Source organism: Platalea leucorodia (assembly GCF_965183815.1).
Source record: "Platalea leucorodia genome assembly, chromosome: Z".
Classification (NCBI taxonomy): domain Eukaryota; kingdom Metazoa; phylum Chordata; class Aves; order Pelecaniformes; family Threskiornithidae; genus Platalea; species Platalea leucorodia.
In genome coordinates, this window is record NC_138858.1 from 54,807,350 (window position 1) to 54,824,965 (window position 17,616).

Here is a 17,616-nt window from a genome sequence, read left to right on the forward strand (position 1 = left end):
AGAGACTGGTCAGGTGTTGGTAGCTCCCTGAGTTGAAGCTGGACCATAAAGGTGGGGAGGGTGGTTGACAGTGAAATGGGGGTGATAGTTTGGTTAGTTCTTGCTCAACAGATTTCCTGTTGACACAGCGTAGGTCTCAATATGTTATGGTATCCTGCATCATCAGCCACCTGGTATAAATTAGGCATGCTTTGAGGACTAGCCTCAGGTAAATTAGGAGCAGTTTGTTCTTGGTCAAGTGCTGCCTCTGAATTCACCTGCTGTGTGCAAATGGGATGTTCCTCCTTCAACTCCAGATGGACCAGGGGTGGCAGAGGGGTTGGAAGTTTGAAGATTCATTTCACTAACTTACCAGGCTGTTCTAGTAGTCGCAGCACAAAAGTGGGTGAGGAGTCTTGATTTTTCAGTATCTACTTAGTATGAACCTGAGTGAGACATGTCCCCTTTAGTATCTCTGTGTCCTCCTCTGCAAAGGCCACTGTGGATGAAAACTGCTGCCACAGGAAGGTCAGGAGGCAGTAGGGGAAGGAACCTACTGATGTTTATGAGCAAAAGGAAGAGAATTCAGTTTTTGTTGAACAGCACAAGAGGCTGGCCAGGGAGTCCAAACTCTCTGTTGAAATGCCACTGACACATTGAGCTTGACCCTGTGCAAGCCTCTGGTGCAGCAGTTGCCAGCTGCCTCTCACTAAGTAGCATTTCAGTGGCTGCCATGATGCAGCAGTATTCAGCTGTAAAGGTGCAACTCAGTCAGTCCAAGCTGCGTCCCTCCTTTCTCTGTCCTCCCTGAGTCTGTCAATCTGTGAAGTTAGACATGTTGTGTGTGCGGAGGCATACAGTGCTGTGTGCACGGCCCATAGGTGGTTACCTTCATGATTGTGTAATTAAGCATAATCAGGCATGCAGAAGAGGAGCTATGTATGCAGGTGGCCAGGCTCCCCCTTCAACAACAGGGCCTTTTGGGCACTACTGTCCACCCCAGTGTGATATGGCTGGGGCTGATATTTCTCTGAGCAAGCCAGGGCTTGATCTCAAAGACAGCGTTTTCTCGCTGGTTCTGTAGCAGTTACAGGGCTGTAAGATGCTATCTGGCCACCTTTATCACCCTGAGAAGCCTCCACAAGCCCAGCTGACACTGGTCCTCCCCAAACAGTGTAGTGGCAGTCACTCAGGGTGCATGTTCCTTGCCTTCAGCCAGGGTGGCAGAGGGCCATGATGTGTGCCAGAGCATGGCCGTTGAAGCTGGTGGAGGGAATGGCTTGTCCTGGTTTCAGGGCCACGTTTCTGTCAAGAGAAGGAAAAGTCCTGCTGTGCCATCCTGGCAGCAGCTGTGAGGGGATCCTGAAAAGGGAAGGAGTAGACAAGTTGTCAGTGTCCTAGCTCTGAGCATCTCTGACCTCTGGGCGCCAAACCACTGTTTAGTACAGAAGGAAGCAGGCTGTCACTGTTAATGGCTGTGTGTGTGCTGCCACTACGTTGTCTATTGTAAAAACAGACCAAAGATACCAAGGCATCTTCCTGGCATCTTCATTAGTGTGGTCTCAGTGGAGTTTCTTATCCAGTAGTCATAGAGTACATGCATGAAAATAACATGTGGAAAACAACATCCCAACTCATCCTGGAGAGCCTGGCACTGTTACTAGGAGTGCCAGGGAGACTCTGATGCTCAGTTTTTGTCTTTTGGATAGGGGTGCCATTTGGCTGGACATCAGCCATTAAGGGTATCTGTGAAGAGCCATCCTAGATGGTTTTGTCTGCTGGATCAAGTGACATTTGTTTTAATGCACTGTTTTTACAGTGTGAGATTATTTTGAGGTACAGTAGTCACCTAGAAGTCTCACCTCAAAGTCTGCATGGAATGCCTTGTGCTGAGTGTCAAGAGCCTAATTTTAGCTGTTAATGGTGTAACATGGGAGAAAATGTCTGTGTGTGGGGATTCTCTCTCCCACTGGGGTGCAGATCTTCTCCTATCTGGCTTGTGATAAGAATGATGTAGACATCTTCTTAGAAAAGATGGGGTGTTACAGGAAGGAAGGAGAGAAGATTTATCTTTACTTGACTGAGAAAACACTCTGGTTTCCATCTACCAAAGGAGGAAAAATATAAGAAGCAGCAGCATAAAAAGCTTTCTGTTTTTCCTGTCTCATGGCTTACCTAAAATGCTTGTTTAGGCAGCCTTTCTGAAGTGGGAAAGGAGGGGTGTGGCTGGTGAAGCTGGAGCCTGGGAAACCTCAGCTTCTGTCTCAGACGCTTTAGGCTGAAGTGTTGCTTTGTGGGACACGGCACATCTCAGTGGATTTTTCTGTGCTTCAATTCCCTATCTAAAAAATGCTCCGCATTTAATCGCGGGCCTTTCTTGTATTCTTGTCTGGTCCCTCTAAAGAACTGAGTTTTTTATATCTTTACCTGACACTCACTGCCTATCTGTAGGTACCCTGGACCAGCGGGTGCCTGCCTTTGGGAACAAACATACATTAGAACAAAACAATAACTAGGTATGAGCTTAATTTTAGTAGCTCTGCTTTCCTGATACTAATATACTTCTGCAGCTCTGCAATTGAAAGATTTGGCATTGCTATGCACCAGCACAATTTCCATGCCTGATGTGTTAGGGTAGAAGCTCAATGGTTTACTGTGAGAATGGGATGCAAATACTTCCCACTACCTTTAAAATATGAGGCCAAAAATTCAGCTTCTTGCTGGGAAGATTCACTGGAAGGTTTCTTTTGGTCAGGGGCCAAAAAGAATTACAAAAAGAAGCCAGAAGTAGCCCTTAAGCACATCCAGTTTAGTCCCATAACTGGCACATGTCAATGAGAAAAGCCTGTAGTTCTTTGCAGATTATCCTCTGAAGCTGGAGAAACAAACTTCTTGGTCCTGGAATGCATAGGCAAAGTGAAGTGAGGCAGTGCTTGCAAAACTGTCCTGGCTTACGCGTGGATTGTCCTGGAACATCTGTTCTGTCCTGTATTTTGAATATGATGTCTTAATACTTTGTCTTTATTGTTTCCAGTTCCAGCTGCTGATCGAAGTTGCCTGGCCTCTGTTTATCTTCTTCATCCTGATCTCTGTAAGACTTTCATATCCGCCCTACGAGCAGCATGAATGTAAGTACCAAATGCAGCAGCTGCACCCAGAATGGTTGTTGTTTCATGGTTAGAAGGTAATAATGCAGCTGGCAAGATGCAAAAAGTAGGGGCAGTGGTTGTATTCTTCAGTCAGAAATCTTCAGGGAAGTTTTAATGGCTCCTGTCCTTCCACCTTGGGGACTGCAGTGTGTTCTGACATGTTAATGTTGCTCCAGGACTGTACATTGCTGCTGTTTTTAATTTTCTGCATTAGAATGTATTAGCTGAGAATTTGCTGTAGAACTGTGACAAGTCTGCAAAACCCACAGAGAACCCAAGTCTTACTTCTCATTGTTGATCTTGATGTGACTTACCATAAAAAGAAAACAGCGTTCAAATCTGTAAGAAAGCAATCTCATTTTCAGGCACTAATGTGAGTTAATGTATCACATTGAAGAGCACAAGAGCAACTCCATTCCTTCTCACCATTAGACTGTCAGCTCTGTATTCAGTAGATTCAGCAGTCATACATTTGTGGGGGAAAAACTATTCTGCTTTTCTCTTTGCAACCTAAATGGGCACATTTCTGCTTTTCTTTCAAAGGAGGCTTATTCTTGCTCTGCAAACAACAATCTTTAGGCCTCTGTGTTGGTTGCCATTTGGTTTAGGAAGTGTGACTTGTTTATTAGCAACATGCTTCATCTTACTGTGATTGGTGACAGCCTCATACTGCAATTAGCTGACTGTGGAAGAGCTCTTTGTTTGTCTTTCCTTTGCCTGATTACTGCAAGGTAAAGGTTTAAGGGTCAGCACAACATGATTCTGGAGGGTGCTCTGAAGTGTTTCAGTCTTAAAATAGGTAAAGAACTAGCTTTTAGAGCATTTACCCTGTGGTTCTTTGCAGTGGCTGGGGCATTTTATCCTGCTTGATAGGCTTTCAAGCTGGCAAGGATCCTTTCAAAGCTGATGTTTGCAGTTTCCCATTACACTTTGGACACTGCTGGTCCCATGTACTGCCTAACTCACTTTCTACAATGCTTGGCAGGGCAGTCGAAGCTTCCCTAAATTAAATCTCATACTTTGCTGCATGACACTTGAATTGCCTTTTCTGACTGAATGGTACAGTGGCATTAGGAGAGATACCTGTAGTATGGACGTGAAGCTGAAGAGAAGCAAGAGAAGCAATAAGTGGTCTACTCAGCTGGTGTAACTGGCAGCCTTAATGGTAATTCGTCTCAGCTGTGGCAGTGCTGTATATAAACTCAAACCTAGCAAGAGCTGCCTTTTCATAGAGCTGTTTAGACCAGGCTTGTTAGTCATTAGCCTCCTTGTAAATCCTTTGCTCTGTCATACTGGTGTCACAAGCAGTTTTGAGTCTTTCACCTGCAGCCCTTTTTCTGCAGCCCTTTTTCCTTCCCATTTATGTTGACTGATGTTGTTTTGTCTGCCTTCTTCCTATGTTGTCACCAGGAATTGTAGAGTGTAGAGCATCTGGTAACTTTTTATGGTTAATCATAGAATGCTTTGGGATGGAAGGGACCTTTAAAGGTCATCTAGTCCATCCCCCCTGCAATGGGCAGGGACATCTTCAACTAGATCAGGTTGCTCAGAGCCCCTTCTAGCCTGTCCTTGAATGTTTCCAAGGATGGGGCATCTACCACCTCTTTGGGCAACCCGTTCCAGTGTTTCACCACCCTCATTGTAAAAAATTTCTTCCTTATATCTAGTCTGAATCTACTGTCTTTTAGTTGAAAACCATTACACCTTGTCCTATTGCTGTTGGACCTGTTAAAAAGTCTGTCGCCATCTTTCTTATAAGCCCTCTTTAAGTATTGAAAGGCCATTGTTAACTTCTCTCCATTTTTCTAAAAGCTTCTGAGAACAAGTAACTAAATTATTTCATTTAAGTCTGGATTGCTTTCATTGAACATTCACTCATATGCTGACAGATACAAATGTGTTGTATAGTGGAACAGTTTTTGCTGAACTGTGAGCAGAGATAGAAAGAAAGAAACCTTGAGTTCATGGTCAACTCTGTGGCAACCTGGTGGGTGCCTTAAGGGAAACAGGATTGTTTTCTGTAGTGGCAGTGCTGTATGCTGTTGTGAAATCACTTGCAGGTAATGCCTGATGATAGCAGTAACAGAGCTGCATGCAAGTGCTTTGTAGCCTCCAGATAGCCTCAGTATTTTAATGACATAGTCTTTTTCAACAAACAGATAAGATTTTCAGTTCTCTTTTCCTGTTTCAGGAGAAGAACTACTAAGGATTGGGCTGTTCTTGTGATCAGACTTCCAGTCAGGATTTTTTATTTCTAGCAGCTTGGCCTAGTACGAAGAACCTTTTTCTGAAAACACAGGGGAAAATTTTGCTAACTCTTAAGAGATGGTTACATGTCTTTCAGCAGACCAGCCAGAGAAGACATCTTAGATTGTCATGGTTTAACCCCCGCCAGCAACTAAGCACCACACACAAAGTGGGATGGGGGAGAGAACTGGAAGAGGGTTGAGGTAAAGACAGTTTAATAGGTAAAGCAAAAGCCGTACACACAAGCAAAGCAAGGAATTCATTCACTGCTTCCCATGGGCAGGCAGGTGTCCAGCCATCCCCAGGAAAGCAGGGCTCCATCATGCATAACAGTTACTTGGGAAGACAAAACGCCATCACTCTGAATGTCCCTCCTTTCCTCCTCCTTCCCCCAGCTTTATATGCTGAGTATGATGTCATATGGTATGGGATATCCCTTTGGTCAGTTGGGGTCAGCTGTCCCAGCTGTGCCCCCTCCCAGCTTCTTGTGCACCCCTGGCCTGCTTGCTGGTGGGGTGGTGTGAGAAGCAGAAAAGACCTTGTCTTTGTGTAAGCACTGCTCAGCAATAACAAAAAAACCCCTGTGTTATCAACACTGTTTACAGCAGAAATCCAAAACATAGCCCCATAAAGAAAATTAACTCTACCCCAGGCAAAACCAGCACATACTCCACTCCTTATTCCATACCATTTACGTCATGGTCAGGTACCATACTATCCAGTACAACCTCATTAACTGCCACCCCCCTTCCCATCTTTTGGTATAATACACAGATCATTCCCTTGGTCCATGGACCACCCCTATAAAATGTCTTTAAATGTCTGTTGAGCTCATTTAGTCCATGACTTTGAGCTCCATCTGTGATGGTGGTCACTCAGGACAGGAGAGGTGGTGTGTTGTGTGGAGTTATTGAGCATGAAAGCCAGCTCAGGTTGGGTCACTGCTGCATTTGTACTGCTTCTTGTAAGGCTTGTCTTCCGTGGGTTCAGGTGGGTCCTGCTACAGTAATTCCTATAACATGCAAGTCAAATCATGGTCTACAAGAATTTAAAGATATTTCCATTACTATCTCCACTCCTGGTCCCTTTGGACAAGACCATTGGTTTTAACATTGCAATGAACTCCTCCCCTTCCCCCTGCCCCTGCTTGCACTTATCCACAGACTGCAGTCCCTTAGGGGTTTACCTGCTCCAAGTGGAGCCTTATCTATGGGTCACAGTCTCTCCAGGGCTATACCTGCTGCAGCATAGACTTATCCACAGCCACAGTTGCTTTGAGGTGCACCTGTTCTAGTGTGGCCTTCTCCATGGGCCAAAATGTCTTCAGAGATACACCTGCTCTAGCGTGGCCTTACCCACAGCCACAGTCCCTTCAGAAGTAAACCTACTCCAACATGGCCTTACCCATGGCTAAGTCCCTCCAAAGGTGTACCTGCTCTGTTGTGGGCTTATCCGTAGCCACATGCTTTGAGGTGCTTCAGTATGACCTCATGCACAGCCACAGATGCTTCAAGATGTAGCTACTGCAGCATGGACAGCCACATGGACAGCGCAGCCACAGATAGTTCAAAGTATACCTTCTCCAGCGTGGACTTCAGCTTGGGCCACAGTCCCTTCAGAGGTATACTTGCTGCAGCACAGACATAACCATGGCCACAGATGCTTTGAGAGGTACCTGCTGTGGCATGGGCTTATCCATGGCCACAGATGCTTTGGGGTGTCCTGCTCCCACATGGGCTTATCCACAGGTCACAGTCCCTCCAACTCAAGTTCACACTGGAGTTCCAGCCTGTCCAGTACAGCAGCACAAACAGCAGCAATGCCCTGGCCATCTGCCAGCCCAGGCACATGGTCGTTGCCGTTATCAAAATGTTCCCAGGCACAGCAGAGTAATATGATAAGCAGTACAGCAAGCAGCAAAAGCAGAAAGCAACTGCTAATGAGGACTAGACCCTCATATACAGTAAGGCAAGCAAGCCCCATGGCAAGCACAGGAGCCTGCCAATTAATATCTAAACAGCAATAACAGCTATAAATTTGATCTAGCACATTCCAGTTAAATTTGTTATTATCTTGAACTCTTCGAGCCCCACGTTGCATGCCAGAAAGGACTGTCGTGGTTTAACCCCAACCGACAACTAACCACCATACAGCTGCTTGCGCACTCCCCCCCAGTAGGACTGAGGAGAGAATCAGAAGAGTAACAGTGAGAAAACTCGTGGGTTGAGATACAGAGTTTAACAGGTAAAGCAAAAGCTGCGCGCACAAGCAAAGCAAGGAATTCATTCACTGCTTCCCATGGGCAGGCAGGTGTCCAGCCATCTCCAGGAAAGCAGGGCTCCATTGAGTGTAATGGTTACTTGGGAAGACAAAATGCCATCGCTCTGAATGTCCCTCCTTTCCTCCTTCTTCCCTCAGCTTTATATGCTGAGCATGATGTCATATGGTATGGGATATCCCTTTGGTCAGTTGGGGTCAGCTGTCCCAGCTGTGTCCCCTCCCAGCTTCTTGTGCACCCCTGGCCTGCTCGCTGGTGGGGTGGTGTGAGAAGCAGAAAAGACCTTGTCTCTGTGTAAGCACTGCTCAGCAATAACAAAAACATCCCCGTGTTATCAAGACTGTTTACAGCACAGATCCGAAACATAGCCCCATACTAGCTACTATGAAGAAAATTAACTCTATTCCTGGCAAAACCGGCACAGAATGCTGTTGAGCAAGGTTGCTGACTTGTCTTGTAGAGCTTGGCTTTTCTTTTCTGTTCCTGTGACCCTTTAAGGTATTCAAAATGCACTTCATTTGGGAAAAAAAAAATCTGTCCAAAAAGTGACTTTAATCTCTACTGAAAAGCTAGATGTTTGCAGCAATGTCATTGAATATGGTGTGCTGTTACACTGTTTTCTGTGTAACTCATCTGACTTAAAACTGGAAGATTTCTGCTTTATTCTTGGAGAAACTGCTGTTACATGCATCACTGTATGTAAAAAATTACCATGAATTCCAGTGCGCCCTTCGTCTTTTCATATTGCCTTTAATATATTAGTTTCTTTGAGTTCTTAGCCATGTAAAATAAAAGGCATGGAGGAGAGAGAAGATGATTCTCTGGGAAGTTTTACAAAAAGAACCTGAAAGTCTTAGCATTTTTCCTCTTCCCTCCACCCCCCAAGCCCCTCAGCCAAGAAGAATAAAAAAGCAAAATGAAACAAAAGCCAGAGAGCTCAGGTAAATAGCTTTTCTATTTTAAACGGAGAACTGGGAACAAACAGTCCCCTGGGTACTGGAAACAATGAACTGTCGGTTCCTTTACCTTTCTCCTGGACAGAGTCCTTGGCTTTCTCCAGGGAGGGCTGATAAGCTCCTCATCTTCCTTCAGCCACCTACATTAACCAGCCTTGCTGTAATTCAGTAGTTTTGACCTTTCTTCCTCCTGGGGCTTTGGTACCTCCATTGTGGCTGTGGAGGTAGGGAGCCAGGCCCCCGTGTGATTGCAGGCACGCTGCGAGGATGAGGTGGGCACCAGAGGGGAGAGCGTGCATCTCATGATCAAAGCCCTGAGTAGCTGCTTTGCGTGGCTGTGAGAGATACTGAGGACAGGGCATAACGTTCCTCAGCGCTCCCCTTCCTAGTGTGGGGTCAGGAAGGGAGTTCATTTGCAGAAAGCAGCCCGGCGGCTTGTCTAAGGTGCAGGATTATACAGGGGAAGCCTTTCTTCCCCCATCGTTGGAGGGTAAGAGATTCACAAGTGCCTGACTGGTGTACTGGTAGAGATCTGCAGTGAGTAGTTTGTTACTGCTTTAACTCTTCACCGGAATGCAGAATGTAAACAAGATGTAAACTCTGGGCTATGACTTAAGTAGGTCTTTAGTAGCAAGAGTTAGACTTTAGCAAAAAGATTTGAAATATGGCAGACAGGTGCCTAAATGTTTTAGGTTCTCTAAACTTTTAAAATTGTCTGGAAATCAAGCCAATATTTTCAAGCCAATTTATTATCAAGACATCCTGATCTCAGGGAAACCGATGTAGGCACCCACCCCACAATTGCTGACCCTTTGCTTGGTGTTTACAGCATGTGTAATTGAGGTGAGCAGATTTTGAAAACCAAAAGGACTGAATAGAAATATTATGGGTCTTCAGAACCGAGACCCTGACTGAAGCTGTCTGTGTGGCCTCAAGCCAAATTCTTGTGTTAGTCAAGCGTGCAAATCCATAGAAGTACAGCTGGTTAGAAGGCATGTGTGTGCATGTGCTCACTACTGCCAGGCTTTGGAGTTGCCTGCCCTTGGGCATTCCTCAGCAAGAAGTACTATATCCCTGTCAGCATGGCCAAAAACGATGCTGCAAAGATGAGAGTAGCAAAGAGCTTCTGTTACAGAAGCTTACAAGGTGTAGTTTTTAAGTGGAGGAGGCCAGAGCTGCTTGGGGAACTTAACATGAGCTCAACCCTTCTTAATGTTGGCTGTTCTGCGCTCTCATAAGCAATTTGGGGCAGTCACCAGCACAGGATTAGCACTGTCCTTCAAATGTAATGCTGTGTAGTAGTGGCTTGTATCCTGTGTTTCTGTCTCCTGATTCTTGTGTTTCTGTTCTAGGTCACTTCCCAAACAAAGCTATGCCTTCAGCAGGAACCTTGCCATGGATACAGGGGATCATCTGCAACGCCAACAACCCTTGTTTCCGCTACCCAACTCCTGGGGAATCCCCTGGTATTGTTGGAAACTTCAATGCCTCCATGTGAGTCTGCCTGCTTTTTCCTCATCTTTGTTCTTGGGGGAACATGTGGAAAAGGGATATTTGGAAGTCGCCAGCTAGTTGTGTAACCCTGCATGATTGAGGGTTTTTCTGTTTCTGCTGCCACTGAAGTACGAAGCTTTCCAGCTGCCAAGTTCAGAGGGTAGCAGCTAGGTGTGCAGTATCCCCAAGTCCAAGCAGTTGAAGCTCTTGGTGAATGAAAAGCTCTGCCTGGGCAAGGACTGAGTCTATTCTCTTATCAGTTGCTCAGAATGTGGCCCATAAAAAGGCAAGGTGTAAGCTCTTTTTTCAGAGAGCCCCTTTCCCTGGTTAATGAACCTCTGAGATGAACAGTGTAGACTGAGAGGCAGTTGAAGAGCATGTCGGGGGGATGCTCCCTGACATTTGTCATTTATTACTGGCTAATGTGTTGCAGAAAGCTCAATTTATGGCCAGCTTCCTTATACCCTGCCCTGGTTGCTGCATTCATACCGTCAGGCCAGTTAGGCTTAATGCAGGGTAAAATGTGTCTGCAACCTGGAAAAGTATTTGAAAGGAGCAAGGACATACTTAAATTATTGTGCCTCTAAGAGGAAGCAGTTTACAAGCAGCAGGAGGCCCTCTCCATCCCACTCCTAAATAAATGCTTTCAAATGCATGGAGGTTCCCGATGTAACTTTGTTTGACCTTGCATTAGCAGCCATCTTTTATTAGGCTCCTTGGATTGTCCCAGGGTGGGCACTGAAGAAAGGGCTTATTGTACTGGAGAAGGCAGTGGCATAACTGAAAGGGACTGACATTTGGAATTGGGATGTTAAACTGTATCTGCGGATGCTGGCTCACAGAGCTGATGACTGCTGGTTGTTTTTGTGTTTTCCCGTCACCAGCGTTTCCCGCCTGTTCTCAGATGCCAAGAGGTTACTCTTGTACAGCCAACAGGACACGAGCATGAAGGATGTCCAGAAGGTCCTGGGAAAACTGCGCAAATTGGGAAACTCCTCTGGCTCAGGTAATGGCATAGTAGAAAGAGCCACCTACATCTGGCGTTTCTGGTCTGGTTAATTCTGCATGTGTGTAAATTTCTGAAATGTACCATAATGGGGACGTGCATGGTTATAATTTACAGCTCATCAAACCCTTTCCAATCCTACAGAAGTACCTTAAGCCTCTCCTGTGTCAGAGCTTTGTGTGTTCTTTAGCTGCTTTGGTGGAAGAGAAAAGGGATGGTCTGTAATGCCAAGAATAGCAGCTGTTTTGAATGTGAAATTACAATCCTCAGCCCACTGAAGTCAGTTAAAATGCTGACTTTCTCAAAGAGGTCCCAGTAGTGTGTCTTCTTGGAAAACACCAGTTATTTTGCTGTTCTGTCAGTGAAGCAGTGAACACAATATAGCTACAATTTAGTGCTCTACCGCCTGAGCTCCAGAGGGAAGTGTGCTGGAAGAACACAGATGAGGAAAAGCTGATGTTGGCCTCCAGTTTACAAACTCAAAGCTGATTATTATCTGACAGTGAGGTCTCCATTTCCCTTCTTGGTTTCTTTTTTTGTTTCGATATGACTGTTTGGTGTAGGATACTTTGTTCTCTGCTATTGTCTGGCAGGATTTTGATTGGCAGGATCTGAAAGAAAATGTTTTGTCTTGGGGGCTCGCACAGCCCCGTTTGTAGTGAAAAATGAGAATCCTTCCATTTTTAGCTTGTGTGAGAGGTCTGGTGTGCCTTCCTGTCCCGTGCAGATGAATAAGTGACTAGTGTGAGATCACACGGGAAGCTTGCAGCAGAGCTGGGGCATGAAACAGCTCTGCCCGGTCTCGGGAAATGTGGCACGTCTCTCATTATTGCCAAGGCTCTCTGACATGGCAGCTTCTTACAGGGTTTTGGGATACCCTTCTCTGAAAGGTTATTTCTCTTGGCTGCTGTGTTAGTGCTGCATGTGTCTATTGGAAGTGATGCAAAGTAGTGGTTTAGAAAGAAATAGAGCAGGGAACACAGCCATGAAGTGTCTTCACCTACAGCCTCTATCCAGGCACCTGGAGCTCTTTGAACGTAGGTGGTATTTTAGTGTTTTGTGAAAGTTGTCACTGGTTTTACAGTTGTGGTTCTTCCTAGCTCTCTTCATTTGAGCGTGGCTCAAGCAGGAGGAAGAATATCTGACCAGTGTGATGTGAACAGTTTCATGTCTGATGTGTCCTGAGCACACTTTTAAAGCAGAGGTAGTGTTTTCACATCCTTTCCTGTGTTGCTCAGTAAGTACATTGCAGGTCCCTTTGAAATAATCTGTATTGTTAGTGACAGATTGGCAGATGTGTGCTAGCTGTGTGTACAGACATGAACTGTGCAAGGGGTTTGTCTTGGATGTATAGCCCTCCTCTCTCCCTCTCAGGGCTGTGCAGAATCCTGATGTGATCAGATCTGCAGGTGATACTGTGGTCTACTGACGCTTTGAGCATTAGTTGATACTTTTACTGATGTATAAGGGACACCCTTCCTTGCTGGGCTCAATATCGGTACAGCCAGGCTCCCCTCTTTTTCCTCTGAGAACTGGTAAGTGGCATCATCGTGCTTTTACCTAAATCTGCAGCAGTCTTAAGGCGGAGAGGATGTGGAGGGAACCTTTTGTGCAGAGACGGACACGTAATGAACACGGCCAAAATGAGCTAAGTTGGGACTATTTCCCAAGGAGAGGTTTAATACTGTTTTTCATGGACCTCTTCAAACCATTGGTTTGACTTGGTGGTCTTGGGGGAACAAGCGCTCTCTGTCAAAATGACAGATGTTGTTACTGGATTTTACACTTTGTGCCCACAGTAGTATCTGCAAGTTAACTCTTCCAAAGAGAGTATATACTAGTGTTTTGTATTGAAACATGCAGTGAACATCAGACATGGACATTTACAAGAAAACCGTCAAAGCCATATGCTGAAGCTCTCATTGCTGGGAAGGTTTGAGGGGGAGGAGTGATTCCAAGAAGCATTTCGCATAGGGAGTATTGTACAAGTCAAAAGTCAGAAGGCTCATGTTTCTCTATACTATAAAGACTAGCAGACTGACTGCAAAAATATGCCTCAGACCAGTCATCGAAGATCGTATTTCTATAATAAAATATTTCAAATGTGTAATAAAAAAGTCAAGCCTCTGTGTCATTAGAATGACAGACTGCCCATTGTTGGTAAGGCTTATAGGGAACAAAGCCTGTTTGTCCTTCTCATGATACGCTCATTTACAAAGCCTCCAACTTGGGGGTCCCTGCTGCCCACTCCTTGGCTGCCCAATTCATTCTCTGACAGCATGCATAAAACAGCATCCTCTAGTCTTAGAAGTACTTGTATATTTATGCTTAGCAGTGCTTAGAATCCTGTGCAGCGACGGGAACTACAGGTCAGCCCTTCAGCTGCTGTTGACAATGAGGTGTGAGAAATGCTTAACTCCTTTCCTCTCTGGGGCATTTCCTCCAGTGACTCTGGGAACCCAGGAAGACAGTAGGAGTGGATGTCAGATGTAAGCACACCTCCAAACCTGAAAGCACTGCTTTTATACATGTATTTCCCCAATTAGCAGGAGGGCTAATTACCTGATGAACTAATAATTGAAAACATTTGTAATACCTCCTATGTTCCAGCTCTGGCCTGGTCCTGAAGCCACGTGAATCAGTGGAGGAGACAGATGCAGCTTTGCAGCTGCTGTTTCCCCTGTGGGAGGGACCGTATGCTCCCTGCTGTGTGATGTGGGCTCTGCTGGAGTCTGCAGCTCCCTCATCCCCTCTCACACTGGGGTGGTGTCCTGCTTCCACACGCTCTTCCCACTGCTGCCTGATGGCTTTGAAACAGGCTTCAGGAGGTGATCTTCCATTACTAGCATACACATGGAGCTGTGGTGTAGATTTTGTTCTAATGCTAGTCATGCAGAGCATGCGTGTCTGTATTTGGCTTCAGATGTTTGAATCTCTTTAAAGAGCATTTGCCAAAGTCCTTTCACTTCAATCTTCTTTAAAACAACACCCACAAGCTAATGTTCAAGGTGTGACTGTTAGCGTTGCCTGGTCTGAAATTAGGCATATACTGAACCCTGGGGAAGGGAGACTTGCTTAAGATGGCAGGGTGCTCACACAGGTGCCTGCAAGTCAGTGTCTTGGTTAAAGACAAAGTAGGACACTCAGATTTTGTTCAGGCAGTGCTGTGCGCTCATGCCAGCAGGCTTTGCATCTCAGTCACTTCCTGATGACATGGGAGGTAATCCCTCATAACAGGGCTGTTTGTCCAGGAGTCTGAGGAGTGGCTGCAGTTCTCTGCTCCTCTGAGCTCCAGAAGAGCTCTCTGGTGGAGAGAGGGGAAGGTGTGATCAGAAGAGAACAGCCCACCCTTGCTTCATGTTAGCGCCTTTTCTGGCCGGGATGAAGCACTAACAGGTGATGTGAGAGAGTTCGGCACAGGCGGCTGTCACGCTGTATGGGCGCTGCTGTTCTATGGCCACCTTCAGCAAGCCCCGAGCAGTGAAATCTACGTGCAGGCACACACATACCTTAACATAATCAATTTTGCAAGCAGGTGCCAGGTGCCCTCTCCGTCCCAGCATTTGTTACATCTCTGTCCAGCGATGTCACCAAGGTCTTCAACACTCATGATAAGGCAGAGTGCAAATCAGAACAGAGAGTCAAAGACCTTGGTGACGGCGCTTCCAAGAGCACAACATGGCTGCTGGGACTGCCACCTGCAGTAGCTTTGGCTCACTGCTTGCAGGCACTGGATTTGCAACTGGCCTCAATGCCATTTTAGCAGAGGATAAAGTGTTTGCAAGAAATAAGCTTTCCTCCAGTTTTGAAAGGTGGAGATACAGCTTGCTGTTGCCTCTGAGAGACACTTTCTTTACTTCTTTATTTCTTTCTTCTCTCTACCGGGCTCCCAAATACTTTGTTCTGCAGTGCCATGGGGTAATAAATCAGCAGCTAAAATTAAAGCCACCTTCTTTGGTTGTTGCTAACAGTTGCACATGTAAGCCAGTCTAGCTGGTACTTACTTCGTTGCTCTTAGCTTTCAGTGATCCCAAAGGGCATGTTTCTATTTTTCTTGAAGCCAACCCAACTAAACAAAAATGGAGCAATGAAATAGGCAGAGGGAAACAAACATCGCCTAAGAAATTGCATCAGATGTTGGGCTATTATTCCATATGTGCCCTGCCTTTCGCAGTTGTTTGCTGGGTTAGTATCACACATGGTGTAGGAGAAACATCAGCTGGGTGGCATCTTCTGCCGATGTTGCACCCTGCTGCACGGACAGATGCTGGGACTGAAGGAGTTTGCAGCCTGTCTGGTCAGTGCTAATAGTGCTACTTTTATTTTAACAGGTAAAGGATGATGGAGGGCTTGGGCTGAAGAGCAGCCTTGGGAGAGGCTTTCTGGTGGTGTGTGTCCTCCTGTATGATGATCAGGGTGCTCAGGGAAATGGGATGTTTTACCTTATCTGCTAGATGACGGGAAGGTGATAGCTAAGTTCCTCTGCAGTGTCTTCTCCCTAACAAAAGTGACCCCACGCCCTCAAGCTAAACATTTGAATTGATTCTTATAGCTGCCTAATTAAGCTGTCTCCCTAATTGAGCTGGTTTCCTCCCTGACTTCCCTTGGGAAGGATCCTAGCAAAAACCAGCCAGGCTAGAATGAGGACTAACAAACCATATGTCCAGGTGGCCTTCACCCCCGGAAAGACCTGCAGACACCAACTGCAGCAGGGTGGCATTCCTGCCATTGCACGGTTGCACGTCAATATGCAACTAGGTTCTCTGATACTGTGCTCTGTAGTGACACACAGATCCTTGCCTTTCCTTTAGGCTGGGGAAAATGTTGCCAAAAATGCTGCCCTGTGGTATCAGTAGAGAGATCTTGACTCATAGGGGCGGGTAGGAAGGCTGTTTTACCTTTGTGTTTTCAGTACAGGTTACTTTGCGTTTGCGCTCAGCGGGACTCCGCAGGGCATTCCTGGCTGCTGCTGTCTCCCAGCCCAAAGCATCCAGCCAGGAAGGGGAGCCCGGGACTGCATGGGAACCAGTGTGATTTCTGCTTTGGTCAGAGGCAGTCTGTTGGGATGGAGCAAGTGGAACAATCTGCCAATGCTGGGTACTTGGATTGCACAAAGGGTTTTGTAGTGTGCCATTTTGATCGGGCAATTAGAAGATTCAGGTATGCATGGCAGTTTTCCCACATTTGCCTAATTAATTTTTTCTTCAAATCACTGAGTCTCTGAGCAGGATCAGACCTGAGTGTCCTTAATTTTTTCTTTTGTAAGTGAATGGAAGTTGTTCAGGCAACTGAAGATCTTCTGGAAAAACCTTTTCAAAATATTCTTGGAAGGACACTTTAAGTCCCTTACTACAGGTAGTGGCCAAAGTCTCTGTGTGAATCCAATGCGTCTGTTGTTTTTTCTGTCCTAAACTGAAACTGGGAGGCTGACAGTCAGGAAGTAGGCAAAGGTGGAGAAGACTTCCTATGGCAGCGTGGGTCCCAAGTCGTGTGTTGGGCAGTTAGCTATGCAGCTTTTATTGTGAGATGGCATGACATTTGCTGAATTACACATTTGCACAGTTACCACTTCCAATAGAGTCTACTTCTGCTTTCCTTAATATTTTGAAGCCAAAGATGAGATTACAGTAATAAAATTATGTTGATAGAGGTTTAGGCACAAAGATCTGCTGCAGCATTAAATCTGTTACCAGAAAAATGATACTTGTTGTCCATGAACTTTCAGAGGTTTCTTTGTCTGTAACAGCATTGTTATTACGTGACTTTGCTTAGAGGTCGAGATGGGTAAACAGATAGAGCATAACGTGCACCACTGTCTTTTGATTTTACAGAACCGGGCTTTGGTGCCTGGTTTTGGTCTGAACTTCCCTTCTGCTGAGGTGCTTTTAAAGTGAGAGGTTTAGAGTTATGCCAGCTTGGATTCTAGGTGTGTATGGACATGGGAGGGAAAGACTGAAATCCCTTTGAAAGCGGAATTGAAAAAACCCATGCGGTGTTATGTTAAATCTGGCCTTGCTGTAACGTCTGTGCTATACTAGGTGACAGGAGCTTGAGAAAAACATTTCTGAGAATCCTATCACAGAAGACTGTAAGAACCCTGTTAAAAACACATGAGGAGAATCACGAGCATGTCAGCATTGGTCTGCACTGGTGAAGGGCTGCACTGGCAATTTGGTTGCTTTAAGGCCAGCTAACCTGATGGTGCCAGCTAATGCTTTGACTGCATGCAGGGAAGCCAACAGTGCCCATATCTACAATTAGCAGCGCAGCTATTCCAACAGATACCAAATCACTGTACCTTAAAGGCACCGTCTTTATCTTGCTGTTAACTTGTCTAGATAAAGACAGAATGATAAAGAAAGCAAGAATGGCTTACTATGCTTGTCCCAGTAAAAGTAATATTGGCATGCGCTGCAGAAGCAGGACAGTATTAAAAAGTTCTGGGTGTTTTCTTTAGTCTTCTAACACTCTTCAGCCTGGTCTGTCAGCACTGACTGTTATTTTGAA

General features: G+C 45.7%; 1 protein-coding gene across 6 annotated transcripts in view; it reads left to right on the top strand.

Annotated features, from left to right (window-relative positions):
- The window catches only part of ABCA1 (ATP binding cassette subfamily A member 1), a 99,812-nt gene that overhangs the window by 19,214 nt on the left and 62,982 nt on the right, over positions 1-17,616 (top strand). For 5 of the 6 annotated variants that reach the window (XM_082336638.1, XM_082336635.1, XM_082336639.1 and 2 more), the window contains exons 3-5: positions 3,014-3,107; positions 9,962-10,103; positions 10,988-11,109. In XM_082336638.1, coding sequence (XP_082192764.1) covers positions 3,014-3,107; positions 9,962-10,103; positions 10,988-11,109 — 358 coding nt within the window. Of the gene's footprint in view, positions 1-3,013; positions 3,108-7,331; positions 7,620-9,961; positions 10,104-10,987; positions 11,110-17,616 lie in introns of those variants that run through there. The other variant, XM_082336640.1, reaches the window with a different exon arrangement.